This window comes from Danio rerio, chromosome 1 (genome assembly GCF_052040795.2).
Source record: "Danio rerio strain M-AB ecotype USA chromosome 1, GRCz13ab, whole genome shotgun sequence".
NCBI classification, from domain to species: domain Eukaryota; kingdom Metazoa; phylum Chordata; class Actinopteri; order Cypriniformes; family Danionidae; genus Danio; species Danio rerio.
The window spans coordinates 34,395,232-34,420,518 of NC_141021.1; the positions used below are offsets into that span (position 1 = coordinate 34,395,232).

The 25,287-nt window shown below is 33.8% G+C and overlaps 1 protein-coding gene across 2 annotated transcripts in view; it reads left to right on the top strand.

The window, feature by feature from the left end:
- Positions 1 to 25,287, top strand: part of cnnm2b (cyclin and CBS domain divalent metal cation transport mediator 2b) — a 55,295-nt gene that overhangs the window by 18,462 nt on the left and 11,546 nt on the right. For both annotated transcript variants that reach the window (XM_087237319.1, XM_087237318.1), the window contains exons 2-3: positions 16,558 to 16,701; positions 20,127 to 20,264. In XM_087237319.1, coding sequence (XP_087093445.1) covers positions 16,558 to 16,701; positions 20,127 to 20,264 — 282 coding nt within the window. The remainder of the gene's footprint in view (positions 1 to 16,557; positions 16,702 to 20,126; positions 20,265 to 25,287) is intronic.

Sequence of the window (25,287 nt, forward strand, 5' to 3'; positions counted from 1 at the left end):
TTACTAGGTTAATTAGGCAGGTTAAGATAATTAGGCAAGTCTTTGTATAACAGTGGTTTGTTCTGTGGAAAATCTGAAAAAAAAAAAACTTAATGGACCAATAATAATGACCTTAAAATGCTTTAAAAACAAATTAAAAACTGCTTTTATTCTAGCTGAAAATAAAAAGAAATAAACAAATAAGACTTTCTCCAGAAGAAAAAAATATACTGTGAAAAATTCCTGCTCTGTCAAACATCATTCAGAAAATATTTAAAAAGGAAAAAAAAAATAATAATAATCACAGGAGGGATACATATTTTGACTTCAACAGGTCATCAGGACATACTGCAGCTATATTATATGCACAGGCGTATGCACTCTGGGAAAAATAAAGAACCACGTAATGTTGATGTTTCACCAGCAAGGATTAAAAACAAATTAAAATAACATATTTTTGTCAATTTTAATAAGACTGTAGCGCCACCACTGAGTTAATATTTGATGTGAATTTATGTTGTACAAAAGCTATATGTATGAGACACCAGTGCAATGTTCACAATGAGCATGTTCAAAAGCAGATCGCGAAGACATTTTAAATGTCCATGGTCAAATATCATATTGCACATCCCTATTTACAGACTTTCAATTCTATTAAATTTCAACTGTCTAATGCTATCACACTCCTGCTGCAAACATATCATATATGTAGCCACACAACAAGCAAACTAATAAGACTTGATTCTTTAGTGTATAAACAAGCAGTTTTATTAGCAAGCATGGATATATCTGCACAAATTGCCTAAGAATGAAATAATCTCCAATAAAAGCAGATTTATTACCAAGATGTGCAGTTATATATTTATATATTTATTTTGTTTGTAAGTTTGTATATTTTGACCATGAGCTATGGCATCCCATATTTTACCATCTATGTGGCTTTAGACTGGCTTTAAACTATGTCCTAGTCTATGTGTGCCTGGGCTATCTTGAAATATATGTAAATGGCACATAGGGCCTATATGTTTGCTTTACTAATATTATTGAGAAGTTGAACATTACATATTCTGTTCCGAAACGTATCACTTACAAAAGCTAACACGTATTCTAACATCATATAAATCATGTAAATAAATAATGAGGCTATTTATTATAAAATGAAATGTAATTATGTTTATTATTTATTAGAAATGTAAAAAAATCATACTTTAATAATAATATTAATTATGATGATGATTAAGATAATAATAATAATGCTAATAATAATAATAATAATAATAATAATAATAATAATAATACATTAATAATAATATTAATAATAATGCTAATAATAATAATGATAATAATAATAATAATAATAATAATTATTATTATTATTATTAGTGTTATTATTAGTAGTATTATTAAGTAGGATATTGTTTATTTATTTAAAAAAAATGTAAGTCTACTTTTACAATTTAACACATGTAAACCACTCCAGAAAGTTCCAACCAGCAGGCCCATGTCATGTACAGTACAGATACTTAATAAATAGCCCACTATAAATTAAAAGTAATGTATGCTTTTTGTTTTCTCAAGCTTTGGAGATGTAACATAAATTCCGCTTTTTAATAATAGGTCACCTATTGCTTTTGCCATAAGGCTGTGTTCAAAATGACATCAATGTTTTCAAAGTGCACTGCAAGGGAGCAGAATTGTAAACATGAAGATTGCTAAAACTGAACTTTAAAAATAGTTTGAAAACAAATTACACCAAAGAGAGATGACTTTAATGCTTTTTTATTTTTAATAATTCCAACTTTGAATGTTAGAATGTTCTAAATGAATAGGGCATAGGGGGGATAAGTGGCAATAGAACACAGCTAGGAACTATGTTTCAAACTACACCTCCAGAGGTGTAATTGCGAGTTCTCAAGTTTGCGACGCAGTTTGCGAATGTTCGTTGGAGCGATAGATTTGGAAAACGGCAAATCAACAAACTATGTAACGACGGAACTTGTGACCTTAGTTGGCTAACAATGGTTTTGGAAACGCACCCCTGCGTTAAATAGAAAATGATAACCTGGGGGCTTGGCACTAAAATCACACTGCGTGTTAGGATATATCTGAACCTTAATTGAGCACTTTACCTTAAAATGATTATTGAACAATTTTTTTATTTTCATTTTTATCATTTATTTATTTAAATTAAAAATTTGTACTTTAAATACATCCAATAGTTAAAGTTGAAAACTGGTAATTACTTTGAATAAATTCAGATTTAAAGCACATTAATACTGAAACTGAATAATGTTTTGATTTTTAGCTCTTTTGACGAGCAAATGTTGACTTCACTGATGCAGAAAGAACAGTAACTCTGCATCACCGGTCAGCTTTATTGGCATTGTGCATAATACATTGCCACGGATAATCAAATAAGGTTGTTGTGCAGTTGTGATCTTGCAGTTGCTAGTCTTAAAGTCTTATTTGACTTATTTGTAATAAATGAGTCATATGACTCAAATTACTCAATAATCAATCTAAAGCATGTCTATTCTGTTTATGTTTACTTAATTGCCAGTTAAGGATGGTGTAATAACTTTTAATTTAGTTTTATAAACATGATGTCATTCCCTGTGATGGGTTGCAGCTGGAAGGTCATCCGCTGTGTAAAACATATGCTGGATAAGTTGGCGGTTCATTCCGCTGTGGTGACCCCAGATTAATAAAGGGACTAAGTCGAAAAGAAAATGAATGAATGAATGAATGAATGAAACATGATGTTATTATTCTAAAATGTTGATGTTGCACCTCAGCTATTTCTGTTTTTTATCATCTTCTCTATACTTGACTGCAAACACACTGATTTGCAAATCTACAACCTTGTAGTCACATTATAAGAATGCTGTTTATAGCAACTCTGTATCTGCTTCATTCACTATGTCTGTCTTATCTATGTCTCCTTAAAGTTGATAATTCAGACAGACTGGATGTCACATTGAAAGCGCTGTTAGATAAGTGCTCCAAGGACACCTATGAGGATGATGATTCCCGAATTAGCCTAACCAAAGATTTGCAAATCCTGGGAATGGCATGAGGGAGTCAAACCCATGGTGATAAAAAGTTAAGGGAGTAATATTGTTTTTGGTTGTTTTGTTTGTTTGTTTTTTTCTTTTATAGCATGAAAAGAGCCTGAAGTGTCCTTGCAGTTGGTTTGCATTCTTTTAGCAGTTTACATTAGGGGTGTGTGATATTATATCAGTAATACCATGATTGGTGCTTTAATAATGTGTTTTAACAAGCTGCAAGTATTGAATATATCGATCATTTAGGGCAGGGGTGTCCAAACTCAGTCCTGGAGGGCCGGTGGCCTGCATATTTTAGTTCCAACCCCAATAAAACACACCTGAACCAGCTAATCAAGCTCTTTTTAGGTGTACTAGAAACTTCCAGGCAGGTGTGTTAAAGGAAGTTGGAGCTAAACTATGCAGTACACCGGCCCTCCAGGACCGAGTTTGGACACTCCTGATTTAGGGGGAAAAAAAAAATTTGACTACATGATAAAGTATGTTAGAATGTTAGTTCCCAATAATCCAAGTTATAAAAAAAAAAAAAATAAATAAATATATATATATATATATATATATATATATATATATATATATATATATATATATATATATATATATATATATATGGGTGTAAAATTTGTAAGATGTATGGTGCAGTTAAATATCATATAGTCAAGCCAAGTAGGGCTGCTCAGTTATGCCCAATTCACACGGGGGATTCAGTGTCAATGCATCCCATTGACTTTAAATGCAGAACTGAATTGTAAATCCGTAGGCACTGCTTCAGCAGCGTTGTTCGATGCAGCGAATTTCTTTTTAAAATGCCAACGGAAGCGTCAGCCAATCAAATCGCTCAGATCGCCAACCCAGCTCAGACAGTAGCCGATTGCGGACTAATTTTATTGGCTGGCGCTGTTATAATGATTGTATACTGTTTTTTATACTTTGTATACTGTTTTTATTGGTCACAAAGTGTTGTTAACCCAAAACCTATGGTGCACCTATAGTAATTGCGCTCTAAGAATTGCTGGGTTGTTGTAACCAATGTTGGGTCAAATATGGACAAACCCAACATTGTGTTCATTCATCCATTAAGTTTCTTTTGGCTTAGTGCCTTTATTTATCAGGGGTTGCCCCAATGGAGTGAACCGGTAACTTATTCAACATATGTTTTACACAGCGGATGCTCTTCCAGCTGCAACCCAGTACTTGGAAACACCCATACACTCTCACATTCACACACATACACTACAACCGATTTAGTTTATTGAATTTACCTATACCATATGTCTTTGGACTTTGGGGGAAACCGGAGTACCCAGAGAAAAACAAATGGAAACCGTGGAGAACATGCAAACTCCATGCAAACATGCTGGGACTCAAATCAGTGACTTTCTTGCTGTGAGGCAACTGTGCTAAACACTGACCCACTACGTCGCCGCAACGCTGCGTTGATGAGTAATTTATTTTAATTGAATAATGTTACTGCATCACAGTGGCGCACACCAAGAAGGTTGCTGATTTGAGCCTCGGCTGGGTCAGTTTTCATTTCTGTGTGGAGTTTGCATATATTGCACAGAATTGTCTAATTTACTGTTTTGTGTGTGTAGTGTTCACTCGTGAAATTGACATGAGGTTGTAACTGTTGTACCACTAGCAAGGTTCAGGTGTATCGCCTGTTTTTTAAGAACTATTTTTGATCAGAGGAATAAAGTGCTTTGCCATTATTGTTATACCATACCATTATCTCATTAACAAGATTCCAACTTGTAATTGAAGCTCACATTCTTGCAGAACTTGCAATTGCAACTTGTAACTGTGAACACTCTAAGAGTTACGACTTTGATCAGGTGAGCACTGCAAAAATTAAGATTAAGAAGATTGATTAAGCCATTGGTAGCTGCCAGATGCACAATGAACTATCCTGTGTCTGTGGATTTAAACCAAATACAGTGATACTTGTTTTCTTATTGAAATTAATAATACCACAGTGACCAAAAATGCACATTCTACTTTACAGAGCACTCATTTTTACAGTGTTGCCCTGTCTGTGTATTTTAAATATAATTGAGCTTATAGTTTGGATTTGGCTGATGAAGCAATTATGTATATTTTAATTTTACTTATGTGGCCTATATATTAATTACATTTATTATAGTTATTGTAGAAGTCAAATGGTTGTAGCAATATGTTGGTATTTATTTTCTATATAAAGCATTTTGGTTTATTGTAGACTTGCTTTTTCAGTATAATCTGGTCATTTATATGCATATACCACTCTTTTGAACGACAAAAACTTTTCCAATAAACAGGCATTTTTCTTGAACAAGGCAGTGAATTCTGAATAGAAATTAAGTAAATTAGGCATTGTCTATAAAATATTTGCTGAATGTGACACACTTGTTGCTTTGTGCCCTAATTAACAGTACCATTTTAGTGTTTAAATAGAGGAGAGGTCTCGTGACTGTGTCCGTTTGTGCTTAAATGGCCCCTTAATGATGCTGAATCTGTAAGCAGCATTAAGTCTGAGCTAAGGCTCCAGTAACACGGTACTCCTGGACAGATCACTGTTATGAATTGTCACTTAGGAAAAAAAGATACTACTTGGTTCTGTTACGGACCACATAAATGAGTAATTTTTAACAGGGGTTTTTGGAAGTCATTTTATTGAGTCAGCTGATTGCACTCAATAATTTGACTTATATAAACAAATAAATTTAATTTGTTTTCTTTAGATTATATACATCTCATTTGAAGCCATTTAAAATTGTCAGGAAGAAAGGAAAAAGTTTAGTGATGTGCTCCGAGGAGCTTATATTTAGAAAAAGGGGATGATTTGCAGCAGCGTTATCTGGAAGTTGTTTTGGAGTTCATAGTAATTGAGGGGGTCTGTAAACTGTAAAAACGAATTTTACAAAAAGCCACCAAAACTAAAGCTTTTATGTTACTTTAACTTATTTTAATAAATCCATTGGGTTTCAACTCATTTTTAATAAGTTACACAAAGTTTAACTTAATATTTTTGTCAGTTTCACTGATATATGATGAGATGACTAGAAAAGATTATTTAATTAAAATATATATATAATAATAAGACTTTTTTGCACTTGTACTTTAAAATGATAATATATGCAACCTGATTTATTCAGTATTTTGAAGGGTTAAAGAGTTTGTTTTGATTACATACAGTAATCCAAGGTATGGATAATTTCGGGCTTGACTGTAAATATATATTTACATACTTTTTTTCTCTATTTTATTATTTGTTTTGGATTAGAGCTAAGTATATTACTTGATAGTGCATTTCTTTCAGTGTTTCTTATTAAATTAGTTGTTGTTTTTCCATCTTGGCCAGCTTTATTTCACTTGCAAGATGGTCCCCATTGGGAGAACATGAGGTTAGGAGTCTTACTCCAGGGCGCATTATTAATTCCTCACTAACTGTGGTTTTTCTGAACATGCAGATGTTTAACAATTGCTGGACTACTATTACTACTACTAGACCTAACATGTTTCTAATAATCAGCATTAGTTGTGATGCATGATCCTCAGTATACATAGATATTAGCCCCGTAGCCTAATTGACCTTGTATACAAGTTATACAGAGCGTGGAAAATATGTTTCTAGCTTTAAAACACATGCACCAATTTTTTTAGGCTGTTCATAAAATTTTGAAGTCATGTTTAAAAGCTTTAAACTGTATACATTGAATACATTCGTGTACACATTTTAATCATTGAAAGGCATTTTGGATGAAATTATTATTAATTCAAGCTAAAAAGGATATTTTACCAATTAATGACATAATAAAGACTAATAAAGTCATGTTTTTTTGTGCAGTTACTATTTTCGATTATATATCTGAACTAACCTTGGCCTAGTTACATTTCATCCAAATGCCAACTAGATCTCAATAGATTATATGTAGACTGTTTGGTTGAGGTTAGGGTTAGTGTAAGTTGACATGTACTTGCAAAGTTTCTTATAGTCAGTGAAATGTCTGTTGATGAGCAGTATCAGCAGATTTATTTTATTTAAAAATGTTTTTAAATTTTTTCTTTATTATGCTGGACATAAACTTTTTTTAGTTTATGTCACCCAAAAATGATCACAATTCAGTTTAATATAACAACAAATATAACCTAACCTATTTTAGTCATTTATTTTGATTAATAAAGAGTTAGGTCCAGTTATGGTTAAAAGGTTATAAGGTTACAGATGACATGCAAGGTCAAATATTTGAATAACATGCAATGTCCTTCTAAGAAAGCCCATCTTCTGAGACTCTTTCTATAACGTCCCACCACTCATTTCCAGAGTCCCAGTAGTTGTCAGAACTAAAATATGTTTTTGAAGAAGGCTGATCGCTGTCTGTCTGAGACTGTGGCCCCGTTGCCTTACGTGACTATTTATGGTGGGAATTACGCTATGGAAAAATATGACAAAGTACATTCCAAGACTTAAACTGGAAATGGTGGAAAAGTGCAAACAGTGAGTCTCAGAAGAGCTGAGGGGAGAGCAGCAGACATTCTCATACCATCTCACATCCACAAATTATCACTAATATATTATCCATTCTCACTTTTGCACTATTTAAATGTAATGTTATTATGAGATAGCATTGTCAACCAATGTGAATCCTTCAAAAATCACCATATTACATTAAAATATATTACATCAAATTTCCAGCTTTAGCTTTATTGGTTTATATTGATGCAGTACTGAACTTTAGAGCTGTTTCACATTGCACGTCTGAAGCATATGACATGAAACTGGAATAACTTGAGGAGTTTCTAAGTCATCACATGACTAGATACAGTCTCTAGGATTTTTGTGAGACATGATGGCTCTACAGTGGGACTAAATGCAAGTTGGTACACTGGTGTGACTGACCTAATCAGGGCTCATGAGCTTATAAATACAGTCGGATTAAAACAACTTACACTATATTACCAGAAGTTTTGGGACATCGCCCGTAACATGCACATGAGCTTAAATGATATCCCAGTCTTAACCCCTAGGGTTTAATATGGAGTTAACCCACCCTTTACAGTTATAACTTCTTCACCTCTTTTGGAAAGGCTTTCTATGAAGTTTGAGTGCTACGGTTTGGTATACCTTTCTGTTCGGTGTGATTTTATGGCCATTTCAAATGGTACCTGAAGCGAACCGTACCCCACCACTTTTTGGTCGCTATTTGCTAAGCGTACCTACAAAGGGCAAAAAAGGCAAAAGGCAGAGACAAAAGGCAGAGCTGAACGCTGTTGGTTTACAGAGATATGTCACTCGCAGAAACAGGTTAATAAAAACAAAGGAAGCGGAATTTTTAAAAACACAGCCGAGACATTACACCGTAATAATATATACATATAGTAATGAGTTATAGTTGACCCGAGCTCAAACAAACCTTGTCGTCGTCTTGATGAACAGCCACAAAGTCAAGAACAAAATTTGCCGTGTCCTGTTCTTTTACGAGCCCGTCTAAAAGTGTGAGCGGTTTCACTTTCTCCATAGAGCAGTATTTGAAATAATGAACATCTTGAGCTCATATTAATAATGCGTATGTGATCATTGAATCGCTTTGATATCCAATCTTTTCAGAAGCGGACAAACGAGAGTGTGAAGCACAAAAAAAACACAAAGGAGAAGCTGGAAAAAACAGCAACAAATGATTCTTCTGCAACCTGAAACATGAACAAACTGCCATGTTTAACTATTATCATCACCTTTTGGACTATTATGAACTCGGAATGACGGAATTACTTTCTAACAAGAGGCTACATGTGCTACTGAAGATTAAAGACACATATGAGAGGTTGACAATGACTGTGGGCTATATCAAAGTCCCTTTAGGGCAAGTAATTTTACTCAGCGGCCATCTTTGAAACACCTCTTGGGCAGTATGCTCAGGCATTCTGTCTGAATGAGGAAACATCAAATTCTCCAAAAGTACTTGCCAGGCTTACCATTGAATTTCATATTAGGAATCACCAATAACATTAAACATTAACTGTGTCTTTAGTTTTATTTCTAAACATCCAAATCACACAAAATACTCCCCTGGAGTATCGTTAGTCTATAGTGATTGATGATTGGCTCCTGTACTAAAAGGCGACTTTATTTGCCATGTAGCGACCAATGATTGGCTCCTGTACTAGTAGACGGGGCTTTACTCACCATATTGACCATTACACTTTTTCCCATTCAAAAAGATAAGAGTGACACGTCTTGTGTCTTCTATAGTCTTTGGTTATATATTTCGTGTTGTTTTTGAACCTAAATAAGGACGAAATATATGTTGTGTGTATTTTTTTTTGTAATTGATAACATATTAGAGACTGTAGGGGTCTGTATGTGTTCATATATGTTGCATTCATTTATTTATTTCATATAATTGCAGACGTTACAGTAGGCTGATTCAATGATCTGCGGTTATAATCAATTCATGTTTATAGAAAGTTTAGTAATGAATGTTTATACACAAGTATTTATGAGCATAAAGAATCTGTTTTGTGTAAGGCACTATCCATATTATATGTAAATGACCCGAACGGCTTTACTATGACATTTCCTTGAGAAAAAATGACGTTGCCTGAAACTTACTCTGCCGTACACTACGTCCAAAAGGGTACCATTTTGGCAGTGGAAATAGAAGCCTGATAAAGGTGACCCGTACTGACCCGTACTGTACCGCACTGTACCTCTCAGTGGAAGCGGGCCATAAAGGGCCTAGTTTGAAAAAAGTAAGGAAGCTGGGTGAGTCTAGCTTTGTTTAGGGGAGAGTGTCCACCGGCAAAAGAGGGAAGGGTTTGCATGAAAAGAGGAGTTTCATTACATGCATAAAAAGCTAATTTGCACACCAGCAACCCAAACGTAGATGCAGGGTAGATAGAGCGTTTACAGTGGATCTGAGAGCTGTGTGGAAGTGAAGGATTTCTCTGTGCTGGTATGCTTGATGGGCAAAACAGCATGCGTTTGGCATCCTGCATCTCTTGTGAAAACATTGGTCTGGCACCCCACCTCACTTCGGGTTCAGAGGCCCGATGTAACTGTTGTACAACCATTTAAATAGACTCAGAGCAGATATGATTTATTTAAAACAAAGCAATTTCAGTCCATAATATTGTAGTGATATTACTGTAAACTACTAAGTATCTTCAGTCGTTTCACTAAGTAATGTCTTTAAAAACTGAAAGAGTACTGTTGACGATGCAGTTTAACTTTGCCATGTGGGGAAAACTGCTTGGGTCCACACGCTAGCTGTGCTTTCATTGCGGGGAAATGGAAACAAAACTTTTGGCACATTTAAAACTGGAACACTGACGACCCATGTCTCCGAACAGTTCTTCTTTTTCTTGTTCTTCCAATTGTTTTAGTTATGATTGGCAACACAACGTGGCATCTCTCTCTAACAGGTAAAAGGATCCTTCGAAGCTATATCATGTGTAATAATGAAGTTGCGTCTTATTCACTATAGAGCGCACTGATTAGTTCAAACCAACTCTTTCTCATGAATTAATGCACAGATATGCTGAAAAATCTATTAGGTCACTTAGTACCACAGGCACAGACATTCAATCTAGAAATAACATTCTACTAGAAGTGCAGTTGTGAAGTCAAACACTGACATTGGATAGGAAGGTCTGGCTCGCAGTATCTGCTGTAATTCATCCCAAATGTGTTCTTTTGGGTTGAGGTCAGGACTCTTTGTAGGCCAGTCAAGTTAATCCAAATCAAACTTTCTCATTCATGCTTTTATAGACCTTGCATTGTGCACTGGTGCACAGCCATATTGGAACAGGACGGTGCCATCGCCAAACTGTTTCTACAAAGTAAGAAGCATGGAATTGTTCAAAATGTCTTGTTAAGCTGAAGCATTAAATGTTCCTTTTAATGGATCTAAAGGTCCAAGCCCAACTCCTGCAAAAAAAAAAAAACACACCATCCACCCGACCTTACACTTGGCACAATGCAGTCAGGCACTGTTCTCCTGGCAATGGCCAGATTTATCCATTAGATTGCCAGACATAGAAGTGTGATTCATCACGCCACAGAATATGTTTCCACTGCTCTAGAGTCCAGTAGTGACTTGACATGAAGAAACAGAACAAACTAAGACAAAGTAATCCAGAAGAACTTTGGCAACATCTCTAAGATGCTTCAAAAAAAGCTACCTGCGTTCATTCATTCATTTTCTTGTCAGCTTAGTCCCTTTATTAATCCCGGGTCGCCACAGCAGAATGAAACGCCAACTTATCCAGCAAGTTTTTTTACGTAGCGGATGCCCTTCCAGCCGCAGCCCGTCTCTGGGAAATATCCACACACACACACACCCTCATACACTACAGACAATTTAGCCTACACAATTCACCTGTACCGCATGTCTTTGGACTGTGGGGGAAACCGGAGCACCTGGAGGAAACCCACACGAAGGCAGGGAGAACATGCAAACTCCACACAGAAACACCAACTGAGCCGAGGTTCGAACCAGTGACCTTCTTGCTGTGAGGCGACAGCACTACCTACTGCGCCACTGCCTCGCCCCAACCTACCTGCAAAGCTACCTAAAAAGCTATTATCAAGTGTTTTAAATGTAATGTTGGGTCTACCAAATATTGATTTGATTTAGTTCATATAAGTTATTTGATAAATAAAATGTATTCATGCATTTTTTGAAAGCATCCTCTTTTTACAGCATTTTTACACAAGTGCCTTACACTTTGAACAGTACTGTGCATCTTAGAGATGTTGCCAAAGTTTTTCTAGATTTAGTTTGTCTCAGGTTGTTCGGTTTCTTCATGTCATTCCAAACAGACTGGATGATGATCAGATCATTGTGTGAAGCACTGGCTGTTGTCAGACTGCAGACATCTCACTGCAGAATTACAATTAATGACAGAAATAATGTTTGGAAATGTAAATTGATATTTAAAACTGACATGCTACAGAAAAATATAGAAATGACCAACTTCAAATCTTTGGTGGATTTAAATTTTTGTTGAAAATATTAGTGACTTCTACATAGTAAAAGGCATTTGCACCCAAATGTGTCTGACTGCCAACAATTCATTTTAAAATTCAAGTGGAAAGAAACTTTTTGTTTATAAATCTTTCATCTCAGAGTGATTATACCAAATAAAAGTTTCAAGGTTGTATTTTTTTTTTATTAAAATGTTGGACGAAAAAAGTGCATGCTGTAAAGTACAATGAACATATTCTAATAACATAAAAGGGTCACATTTTCTTTTGATGGTTTGACTGTTGAATATAAGTTACTTTGCATCTACAGTACATGCTAATTCTCATGTGACTATAAGTAGACTGTTAGGTTGGGGTTAGGGTTAGGGATGGTGTAAATTGACATGTACTTGCAAAGTTTCTTATAGTCAGTTAAATGTCTGTTGACAGTCTACTAATACTCAAATGGACCATCAAAATTAACTGTCACCCATAAAAGTAACTGTCGAGTGTCTTCCACTGTATACATAAAAATGCTAATGTATATAATTTCTGTTCCACTAATTGCTTTAGAAGAGTTGTAAATATAATGTCTGTGTTTATTTTTTTCTTCTCTTCATATTTCAAAGAAATATTCTTAAGAAACCACTGCTGTGCTTTTATTGGAAAAAAATAATGAAACCAAAATTGGAACCTTTTCATTTTTTTCGCTACCTTGAGATAGAATTAATCCCCGCAGAGAACAGAGGAGAAGCTAATATCCTTGTTTCCTTGAAGGGGTGAGATATGGTGTACTCCAGGGAGCCTATGAAGGAAAATACATAAAGTAAACATGTTTTTTTTATTTTTTTTTTCCGCTGTGGCCATAATAAACCCCTTTTTTATGCCGCGATTTAATGCTTGAGCACTTATTTATTTAGCCTTGTGACTTCTGCTACCCCTTGACCCTTGACCTTACATTCTCTCTTTTTAAGAGTGATTTATTTCTACTTGCCTGCAAAGCGTTGACTGATATTATTAAAACACTGTCTTGTGGAGTTGTTTACTCTAGTAACACTGGTAACCTTTGCCATTGAGTTACTTCATTGTCTCATGTCACATGAGTAGTGTACTCTGTTTCCTTGGATGTGCTGCTTTTGAGGTTTAGGGCTTCAACTGACTAGGTTAATCTGACCTTAAATGAGTTATATTGATGTTATATTGAGTTTGATTTAGATTGTATTGATGTGCAGATATGAATTCCAGATTAGACAAGAGGTCACACGTCAAAATGACCTTTAGAGTTGTAATAAACATTTTAATGACTTAAATTTGATTCTGTGTTTTCTGGAGTATCAATCTAAATTGTGCTGTGGAGTATATACTGCATTGTTTGTCAAACATGCATAAATTGTGCACATTTTGGATTTGGTGACAAAAATGAGTATTGTATATATAGCATTTTTCACTTTTGCTTTAAGCACATTTGTTTAGGTTAGACATGTATAATAAGTCACTAAAGTTTCTTTTATACTCTTATTCATGCCATTTAATGAAGTATTAGCTGTGAAGTGAGGGGATCTAGTCTATTTTGCAATAGTTTTTATTACAAGTAGTGATTTTTTTTTATTAGTTTCTGATATGTGAATTATACACTATATTTTTTGGTAACACTTTATTTTGAGGGTCCATTTGAGTATTAGACTGTGCTTAATATGTTGATACTGCTCCTTCAACAGACATTTAACGGACTATAAGAAACTTTGCAAGTACATGTCAACGTACACTTACCCCAACCCCAACTGAACAGTCTACTTATAATCTAATGAGAATTAGTTTGCATGTAGATGCAATGTAACTTAAATTCAATAAACGGACCATCAAAATAAAGTGATGTTTTTTCTTCTTCTCAACAATACAATCTTCACATTGTGTGCATTTAATAAAAAGTTTCACATTTACACAAGAAGATCCGTCTTTACACATCTGTGAAAATGAACAAAAAAAGCTATAGTGCACTGCAACATATGCTTTTCTTACTTGGATTTTTTATCTTGTTTCTAGTCCAAATATCGAAATAGTTTTAAATCAAGAACTTTCTAGACAAGCAAAACATATTGTCTTGTTTTAAGAAATAATATGCCAAAATTATTATTTTTTTCTTAAAACAAGCAAAATAATCTTCCAAAAATAATCTTATGCCGAAAGCAAAAACAATATTATTTCGATTGCCCTATTACCAGATTATTTAGCTTTAGGGAAAAACTTACTTAATTTTGACATATTATTTCTTAAAACAAGACATGTTTTGCTTGTCTAGAAAATGGTTCTTGATTTAAGAATTTTTAGGGTATTTGGACTAAAAACCAGTCAAAAAATATATGAAAAATATAAAAAAGCTTTTTTTTTGTTATGTACATAATCAAGTCTATTATTTAGTGCTGACACCTTGTTAATAAACAGTAGAAAAGAGATATTGTGCTGTCAGTGACTGGGATCTGATGTATATGAAGAATTTGACGTGTGTATGATGTGTCTGTCTTGTTGCTAGTAATATGAAGTAAATCCGCACTCTGCCACACTTGAGCAGCATGCACTACATCATTTTGTGTGTTTCTGTGCTTGCCTTTAATCTACATCTCCCTAAACATAAACAGTTTATGCACATGAGATTACTTTTATTTTCAGGTGTTTACAAAGGCACAACAAATGGCGACATTTACAATGTCAATTTCTAACTTGTATTCAGATTTTTGTACAAAAATGCAATCATTGTATGAATTAACTGGCAAAATGCATAAAAAGCTTCCCATTTTTGCCTTAAAAAGCTGTTCAAGTGCCCCCTGATAGACATGAGTGACTCATTTTCAGCAAATACATTCATTTTGTAAATAAATTTATAATAGTTACACTCTTAAAATAGTCTTTAATATCTACATTAACTCCAAAATCAAATGTAAGATTTCACACAAAAAATGCCCTTGTTTCAACATACTTTGTGCATGTTCACTAAATCAGCCTATGGGCTGTTAGTTCATTGAAGCCATTGCAAAATGCGGAAGAGAAGATACACACACTCAAGTTAATGCCACACTCCTTAAGCAGAGATTTACACCCAATCATTGTTTGTGTGTTGTCATGGGGTTTGCCACAAGTGCGTCCCAGGCTTCCTAGTATTTCAGCAAATGGCCATCTGCATGTAAACGACCGGCTCTGAGACAGATCAGATCACCCAGCAGTCGCTTTGGTGAGAATATTGCCCAAGTGGAATGGAAACTTCATTTCAGGGCTAATATTAGCCTGGCCCTCTGGAAAATTCCTTCTAAATGTTCACAAGCTGAGAAAAGGCAAAGAATTTGTTTGGTGTTTTGCTTGACAGTATATAAAAAAGGGCTTTTGAGATATGTATTCAATTTTCACTTATGTCCTTTGTTACTGTTTATGTATTTGAAATAAACTCCAATTGTCAGAAACAGAAGCTCTTTTCGTTCTTCCTTGAGGGTCTTTTTTAGATTTCGCAATGCTTTTTGATATGTTTGTCCACTCTAGTAAGGATATCTCACCAAGACTGGACTGCTTTTGTTCAAAGACACAATACACAATGTTTTGAGACAGAACCCACTTACTATAGACCTCTAGACCTTCAAAATGAAAGACAAAACACTTGAGTGTTTTGGGAAACAGGGTCAGTCTTTTCAACTTAACGGAGAGAGAGGGAGAGCATGGCTTCATGCCAGAGACACCCAGACACTCTGATTGTAAAGTTACAGTGAGCAGTGAAGTAAGAAATTGTCGATTTGAAAACATACAGTGGATAAATTGACAATATTAATTGTAGAGAACATACTAGGATTTTTACTGTTGATGGTAAGCCTTTTGTCCACAAAACATATTTTTACATGGTACTGTTATTGCAGATCATTTGTTTGTTTTTGACAAAATTTGACTTTATCCTATATTGTTATGTTGCTGTTCTTGTTGATGTCGCTGTACACAACTTGTTACATGAATTTGTGACCGTTGGTTGGTGAAGTATTTGCCACATCTCTTCTGTACTGCGATTGGATAGCTGACATGAAAACATGAAAAGCATTGTGTTTTACTTAAAGCTGAACAATGCAAATACTTGATCATGTTCATGGCTTTTAAAAGAACTTTGGCAATCCCACTTAAAACTGTAAAAAAAAAAAGAAAAGATGCTGGCCTTTGAATAAATCAAACCAATAAAAAATAAAACTTTGTTTGATTTGTTCCCTAATAACATAACTAGGATGGCAACAATTGTACACATTGTAGTTGCACATTGTGTGTTTTTCACTTTCTTTCCTTATGTGGAACACAAAGAAAATCCTCAGTGTTTTGAAAGGCAGTGGAAGTCAAAGGGGTTCAGTGTTGTTTTGTTACCGACTGATTTTCGATTTGCGGACCAAATTACATTTTTATGTTTTGTGTTTGAAAATCATGAGTTTAAATGACAGAATATAGATTTCGTGGTGTTTGTGTGTGTGGGTTATATGCATGCAGCTTAAATGTTTAAAAATGAGAATGGTATGCGTCTTATCCGACATCTAAACAGCTCTTTTTTTCTAGGTAAATCTCACTTGGCAATTGTCCAGCGGGTCAACAACGAAGGAGAAGGTGATCCATTCTATGAAGTGCTTGGCATCGTCACCCTGGAGGACGTCATTGAAGAAATCATCAAGTCTGAAATCCTGGATGAGACAGACTTATATAGTATGTGCCATGAACGTCTTGTATTTTTGCATGTTTTTGTATTTTTATTAAAGAAATGGAGCTTAAACAGTACATGTAAAATTATGAAAAATTGCACTACTGTATAAGGGATGCTTCATTAATGTTTGAACTAAATATTTATTATCAAGTAGTCACCAGGAATAGTTTATGACAAACAAAACGTGTCATCTATGTGTTTCAAAAGCTATGCCACTTTACATTTCTAATATATGTTTTTTCCTGAATAGTGCACAGATTCAAATCATGCAGACTATAAAGGCCCGGGTATACTTGAAACAAAGTTCTTTTTTGTTATTCGTTTAAGATCAAGAAGAAAAAGCTTGTAATGGTATACTGTTTTTGAATCTTCCAAAACAGAACCAAATATACTCAAGCCTCCAGTCTGTTTATGTTGCTAACTTTATTTTGATGGTCCATTTGAGTATTAGTAGACTGCTTAATATCTGTTGATACTGATCCTTCAACAGACATTTAACTAACTTTAAGACACTTTGCAAGTACATGTCAACATACACTAACCCTAACCCCAACCTAACAGTCTACTTGCAATGTAATGAGAATTAGTTGGCATGTAGATGCAATGTAACCTTATATTCAACATACAGACCACCATCAAAATAAAGTTTGACCTAAATACATCCCTCAATCACATTCTCGTCTCGCTTTTTTATTAGTCAATGAAAATGTCAGTATATTTTGTCAGTGGCGGTTCAAGTTTAATTGGCACCCTGGGTCAACCACCCCCTACGGATACCCTTCTAGCCGCAACCCAGTTATTGCTTGTTATTATTACCCTGTTATTAGTAATATACAATTATTATTCTCAATAAATAACAGAAATCAATCCTAAATGTAACTGGAAAACAATTTAAAGAAAGACACAACTGGAGTGATATGCAAAGACCACTTAAGAAAACTTTTGCATGAATATTAATGACAATTTTATAGAATACAAAAAAATACATATGCTTTATGGAATTATATGTTGTCTTTGACCCAACTTATGGCTGAGAAAGTCTTACCTCCCTGACTCATTATCCCTCCTTTCTGCTTCATAGCCATGCTTAGTCAAAATAAGATCATCATATAAACTTTTAGTTTTGTCAACTTGCAAAACTCGCTGCATGCTGACATCTCTGCATAAAAGTTACACTAGTTACTCCAGTTTCACGCACATATTTTATCGGCATGACTGTAAACAACCGGGATTTACTGCACCGGGAGCAGAGCAACGTGTGAGGTGCACGGGAATCGATTTCTGTGTGCATGCGTCAGTTTAATATCACCAGCGTTGTTTCGGTTGCACATAGAGAGTAACAAGCTTGCGCATGCCAAAGACACTAAATGTGAATGGCCCCTAACGTCTTTATTCTGGGATTAACACTCTGAATCAATATACCTGCATAAAGTAAATAGTCTCTCAAAGCTTTTACTGGGGCTCGTTTTTTCTCCCCGTCTCCCGTGCCGCCCCCCAACAAGATGCCGCCCTGGGCAATTGCCCATATTGCCCATGCCTAAATCTGCCACTGTATTTTATTATAGTTGTTGTCATCATCACTTGATTTTTATTTCATTTTCAAGTATTTTTCATCTTTAGAAATGTGTTTGTCTAAACTAAATTAACACTAGTTCCAGAACAAACCCACTGATTGCATTATTTTCACTGAGTAATGGTGGATCAAAGGTATTTAGGAGCCAACCTCCCCCCAAAAGTTAGCTTTGGTGAGTCGTTTGGAATTGGTGAATTGAGCTCAAAACTTTTTTTTTGTTTTTGTTTTTGATTTTTGTTTGAAATTACATTATTTCAGTTCAATTTAGTTTGAAGTATACCAGGGCCTTATTGCCTAGTTCTCTTTAATGCACTGTATCTTACTGACAAAAAGAGCTAATGTCAAAACATTTTATTTTTTTAATGCCCCTTTTAAACATTCTGTTGACAATAAGTAATGTTTCACCCACAGTTGTTGCACCTACCAATTGTCATTAGAGTATTACTAGACTATCCGCTTAAAGGGGTAGTTCACTTAAACTTAAAAATGACTTACTGATTACTCTCCCTCCAGTGGTTCCAACTGTTTCTTTATTCTGTTGAACACTAATGATATTTTGATGAAAGTCACCATTGACTTCCATAGTAGGAAAACAAATATTGTGGAAGTCAGTGGTAATCAGTTGCCAGCTTTCTTATTTTGTGTTTGACATAAGTAGAGAAGTGAAACATGTTTAGAACAAGTGAAGGGTTAGTTAATGATGGCAGAATTTTCATGTTTGGGTGAGCTATCCCTTTAATATCTGCTTACACTGTAAAAAGGGATTAGTCACTTAAAGCAAGTAAACAAATTGCCTTAAAAGCAACAAGTTGACTTTACAAAAATAATGTAACTCATTGTAACTTGGAACTGTTGACTAAATTTTAATAATTATGCAAATTGTATGCTTTTAAAGTTTCTTTTTGCAGTGTCAGACTATTTAGCACATCTGTTTTCTAATAATTGCTGTAATTATTACAATATTGCATATTTGGTGCTTCATTAAGTCGATAAAATCTCCAATTATAGCTTGTTTTGAATATAAAAAAAACACTGGAGTCTGGAAGAGCAGATTTATTTTACTGTATGTCATTTTGCTAGATATAGAAAAGCTGCACAGAAAAACACATATAATAGGGGTGTATTGGAGCAAAGTGATTAGTTTACTTCTATTTTAAAATATTAAGTACAATTTGCAAATCAACTTAACAATTAGTTTACTTACATTATTTTTGTGAAGTCAACTAGTTGCTTTTGAGACAATTGGTTTACTCGTTTTATCACTTTTTACAGTGTAGTTATCTTCTTCTGGTAATCTCCTAATAGAAATTCTACCGACTGCAAGCATCTCTGCAAATACAGGTCAACCTATTGTAACTCTAGCCCTACCAGTCCTCTATTAGTATACTTATAATACACTCTGTACTATACATATAACTTATAATCACTCTATGTCTTATGAAAGTTAGTAGACATGTAAATGTACTTACAATTAAAAGCATGTGTCAAAATGTTGGATTGGATGTATTTAAATTTGGCATATTTTGACTGTTCTTGGAAAGAAACTCAGGAATACAATCAGTGTTTTTAAGGGAGTTCAAAAACTGCTAAATGATAAAGAGTGTAACTCCCTGCGGAGTGGACTTTGTGCTTTGCAACTTTGCAGTTTTTTTTTAATGCTCTCATCATTGCGCACCTAAAGGGGGTTTGAATTCTAAAAAGAGGAATAGGACACCTTTAAGTTTCAACAAAATGCATTCAGTTTTCACATTCAATTAGCTTAACGTTAAACAATTGTAAATATTTTTACATATGAGGCAAGATGCTTTACACATGTTACAATCTTTTTACCTCTGCCATCCCACTTTTCAACAGCTGACAACAAAACAAAAAAGAAAATCACCCATCGAGAGAGGAAGCAGGATTTCTCAGCTTTCAAGCACATGGACAATGAAATGAAGGTTAAAATATCACCTCAGCTTCTACTGGCTACTCTACGTTTCCTAGCAACAGGCAAGTGTACTGCATTGCTGCTTGATTTACCCCAGTGTGTCCTGTGACTGTAGTTTGCTCACACAGAGGAGGAGCTTGGCCTCTGGTTTTTGGTAAAAGTCGTGCCATGATGTTGATGTTTTTTTTGTTTTTTTCTTTGCTCTGCATTCTTAGATTTGCATTAAGAAAGCAGCTTGTTTGTGTAAAACCCTGCAACAGCTTGGGGAAGGAATAAAAAACATCTTTGATGCTGACAGAAAAGTTTCTCTGTCACTTTCTGTTACATAATGTGTGTCACTCAGAAAAAGAAAACAAATTTGGTGTAGAATCAAGGCTTCTGTTGTTGACAAAAGGTTTTAGATAGCATCTTAGATTAGCTTAGAAACAGTCTAGTAGAATAGTCCAAGATTTAGTTTTTTAACAAGGTTAAAGTGTACCCTGAGGTTTTAGTTCAACATAGCCCAAAGATCATGTGTCATACCATGCTGTAGGTTTACCGCAATTTGGAAAATTTAGGGTTTTATAACTGCTAAAGTCTTCTGTTTTACCATTCCTATGGTATATGTAATTTTTTTAAATAACCATTTTATTTAGTTTTTTAGTGCAACAGTATCTCCAGCAGAAAAGGACCCTACACATCAAAATTGAAAAACAAATCACTTTTATACCAACATCAAGGCATGCTTTGGACCTGAACAGTGCAGTGGTTTACTTTATATTTAAAGAAAATAAAGATATTGCTTTTGTTTTCTTTATATTTCAAGTTGTAAAAAATGAATGTTTTTGAAACTGATGATAGCTGGTCAATGATTAATTTTATTAATTTAGCCAGATTAGTTTACTAATTCAAAATATTTTAAATGTTTTTAAGATAAAATATATTGAGTTCAATGGAAATGGAAAAAAAGTTGTTGTTTTTTACTCAGACATCTGAAAAGAATATATTCTAGAGCAATAATGACAATATCATGAAACCATGATATTTTTATTTAGACTTATCATATCGTCAGATTTTTATACCAGCCCATGTCTACTGTAGATGTCTATTTCTGAGTGGGTGCAAAACACATCTTTTTTTGTCTCTTCAAATGCAAATGAGCTGTATATCCCTTTCCCTTTCCAGTAAAAGGTGGAGCTTTTACAGCCGTGTCTCATACAGTTTATCTTTTTATCATGTCTCGATGACATGACATTGCAGTTCATCATCATCATGAAAGTTTATTATCTGCATGCTTTTTAAAATTGTCAATCGATCCTTGTGTTATCGTTTACTGAGCACACACAATCAAAGAGAATGCTGGTGTCAGATGGTGCATATTGTGTATTAAACATCATTTAGTCTTGTATAATTGCACATTTATAATTTTGTCTCTAAATTATTTAAATTTTACCAGGAAAATGACAATTTTAGTTGCAGCATAGCACTAAAAAGCCATTAACCCCACTCCTACCTCTAAACTATTTCTAAATTGTAATCATTTCTTTTTAAAGGGTCATGAAATTATACAAAATTCACTTGTGTCCTTCAAATAAAATTCTGAGGTAGACATGTTTTGAAAGAGGGGGGTTCTTTCAGTACAAGTCTACCTCAACATTTTTATCCCCAATTTTAGTGTAAATTCTGAAAGACATTTATTATGCTCAGCTAGCCATTTATTTGTTTATTAGTTTCATGTTGCATTTATTTGGTTTGAATTAAAGCAGTACTATTGTGAACTTTATGAACAGTAATATTGTGAACTTTGTGAGTTTATTTCAGTATATTTTACAACTTTTTTTATTCCCTTGAAAGCAAAGCTAAATATTCAGCATTATTACTGAAGTCTTCTGAGCCATATGATTCTTTGTAACTCTTTTTATTGTGTCAATATGCTGCTTAAGAAACATTTAATCAAATCCATGTTTCAGAATTATTTGATGAATCAATTTTAAAAGAGCAACATATGTTTGAAATTATTAATCACTAAATTTTATGAAAATCTTTTTTTATTTTTGTATTTTTTTTTTACTTTTGATCAAATCATAGAGAACCCTATTTTAAAATTCAAAATCCTCAACAACTTACAAACAGACAGACAAACTAACTAACTAACTAACTAACTAACTAACTAACTAACTAACTAACTAACTGACTAGCTAACTAACTAACTAACTAACTAACTAACTTTGTCCTGCAAACTAAAAACAAATTGCAAACAATAATGTTAAAATAATTTCCTGCGTTTTGAATATTTAACATTTAATAGTTTGAATTATGATTCGAACAGTAAATCCAGACGGTCTAACAGCTGTTAGTAAAGGCAGACATACTGGAAGAAATGTGCTTAGGCTAGAAAGTAAGTACATAGTAGCTAGATATAATAAAGTAGCTTAAATAAATTCATTTTTAATGATTATTAAAATGGTGAAATTGCTTGTCAATAATTTGGTTTATCCTCAATTTATAGTATGTTTTGTCTAAAACTTTAATTTCATTTCGACACAAATTAGATTGATCCCTCATAAATCTTTGGGGGTTCTAGTAGGGATTGTAACCCCTAGGTTGGGAAACACTTAATTCAACTCTGTTGTTGTTGACAATGTGCACAATGAATGAGAATTAAAAAAATAAATGTGTATTATTAATATAACAGTAAATAATTTGAAAATCAATTACATAAAGTTGATAACCAAGGATGATAACCAGCAACTGAAAACCTTTATGAAATGAAACAAGAATTATTTAGTGAAATAATAAGTGTCCATGATAACAAACACTGATTAAAAAAAAAAAAAAAACCTTACAGATTTAAACTTTAGAATAATTGTGTGAGTCAAATAAATATTATTTTCTATACTGTATTACCAGTAAAACATAAACTAAATAATAAACTTTATTTTACACTGGACAAAAAGCTTTCATTTGTCCAATTTAAAAAGATTAGGGTAATGGTTCACATATAAATTATATCACGCATGCAGTAGGTGAGGCTCAGAACTGTTTGAGGTGTATGTCATGATGTGGATGTTGATTGTATACTAAGGTTTAGGCTATATTTAGAAAGTGGTGGCCTGCTTGGTTAGTGTAAAAAAAGAGATTGATCAGCATCTATAGAAGCCTTGGAAAAACTACAGACAGCTTAAATAGGAACTTAGTTATTTTTTTGTTTACAGTCTTACATTGCAGTTGACATTCTGTTTATATTTTAGCAGTTTCATTGTGTCCATGTCTTCTAAATATCATCTTAAAAATAAAATGCTTGCTTAAAAGGATGGTTTTGCCATTCTTCCATCATTTTGTTCCAAAGGTTTTACTATTATTTTGCTTTTGAACACAAAATAATATGTTATTACAAGGCATTATTACTGGTAATCAGCAAGCATGTATTTAAAAAAAAAAAAAAAAAGTACTGTTTTGACTTTTTATTCATCAAAGAAGGCTGGAGAGTAAAAGTTCAACAAAAAACTGCATAACTGTTTAAACGTTAGTGATAAATGTTTTTGGGTGCCAAAAAAACATGTTTAAATAATTTATGAAGGATTGTGTTACATTGAAGGCTGAAGTAATGGATGCCAAAAAATCCTAAAGAAAACAAAAATAGTTTTAAATGAATGTAGAAAACTTTTTTTAATAAACAACGCTTTTATTACTGTTAAAATGAATTTATCGATCAAATAAATGCTTATGAGACTTTAATATGAAGTGTCCCTTGACCCCAAACTTTTAAATGGTTTAATGTGCATGATATTTGTGTATCTTTGCTGTTTTCTGCATTCTTGCAGGACCATTCAGGCATTGGCACAACTTCCTAAAAGTCATTTCCATTTGCTTTACCATCCATCAGTACGCTGTTAAAGGGTCCCAAGTGTATTTGTGTTTAATAGAGATAAACGGGCATGCCAAACATTTTGTGACCGGTATTCCCCTTTAAAACCTAATTGAAGGATTTGTTGAGAACTTTCTCCTCGTGGCTTACGCTAATCATTGATTAACAAATACAATACTATTAGCATTTCCCGGTCAAGCAGTGACCAGCTGCAAGGTGACACACATACTGTAAACAGAGCAGTGTTACAGTCAGATATTTAGCAACATACAGTACAACCAACATAAACAAACAGCCTATATTACTGATCCATACAGTCACAGAATGTCACAGAAATTAGTTTCAGAACAAATATAAAAACCTGAGCAGATTTAATCACAGATGTTTTCACAGATAGACAGCATACACAGTTATTTAAAGGCATAGTTCATCCAAAAATTAAAATATATTCCCCATTTACACATTTTCCTCATGAGGTTCAGACACTTTGAGTTTTTTTTTTTTAACCACTGGACACAAACATTAAATATTTAAAAAATTGTTGATTAACGGTTGCCATTAGGATAAATAATACAGAGGAATTCAATAGCTAATGGCTTTTAGCTTTTTTCAAATAATCTTTTTTGTGTTGTTCATGAGAAGAAACTCAAATGGGCTTAGAACAAGTTGATAGTCAGTAAGTTCACTTTTTTTTAGATGTGCATGAACTATCACTATTACAGTACTTTTGACCAAAAGAGTGCATTGGTGTCAACTATGGCTGCACGATAATGGAAAAATCTGACATGGTAAGGTTTTGTTTTCATGTGACATACTGTATATTGCCATATGAGTACAATTTCACCAGATGACTTAATTATTTGTATTTGTAAAGAGTTAATCATTTTAGTTTAATTGGTAGGATTAATGAAAGTGCATCTGCATAAAATACAATAAACAATCTTCAAGCACAGATAAAAACAATAAAGAAAAAGATGCAGTACATAGAAAATGAACAGTGTTTTTTTTTTAATTTGACAGTTTTTTGAGCCTAACAGTATTCAGTTAGAGTAACTGAACAATCACATATAAAGAAAAATAGTGCAGTCTTTATTGTAGAAATTCAACAAAATTAATTCTTATTAAAGTTACAAATGGTAGTTTCCTTTGCCCAGATCAAAAACACATGCAATTGATAAATGATAATCCAGACTCAACATTGCAGATCTTGGGATGTGACTATTGCGAATGATCACATT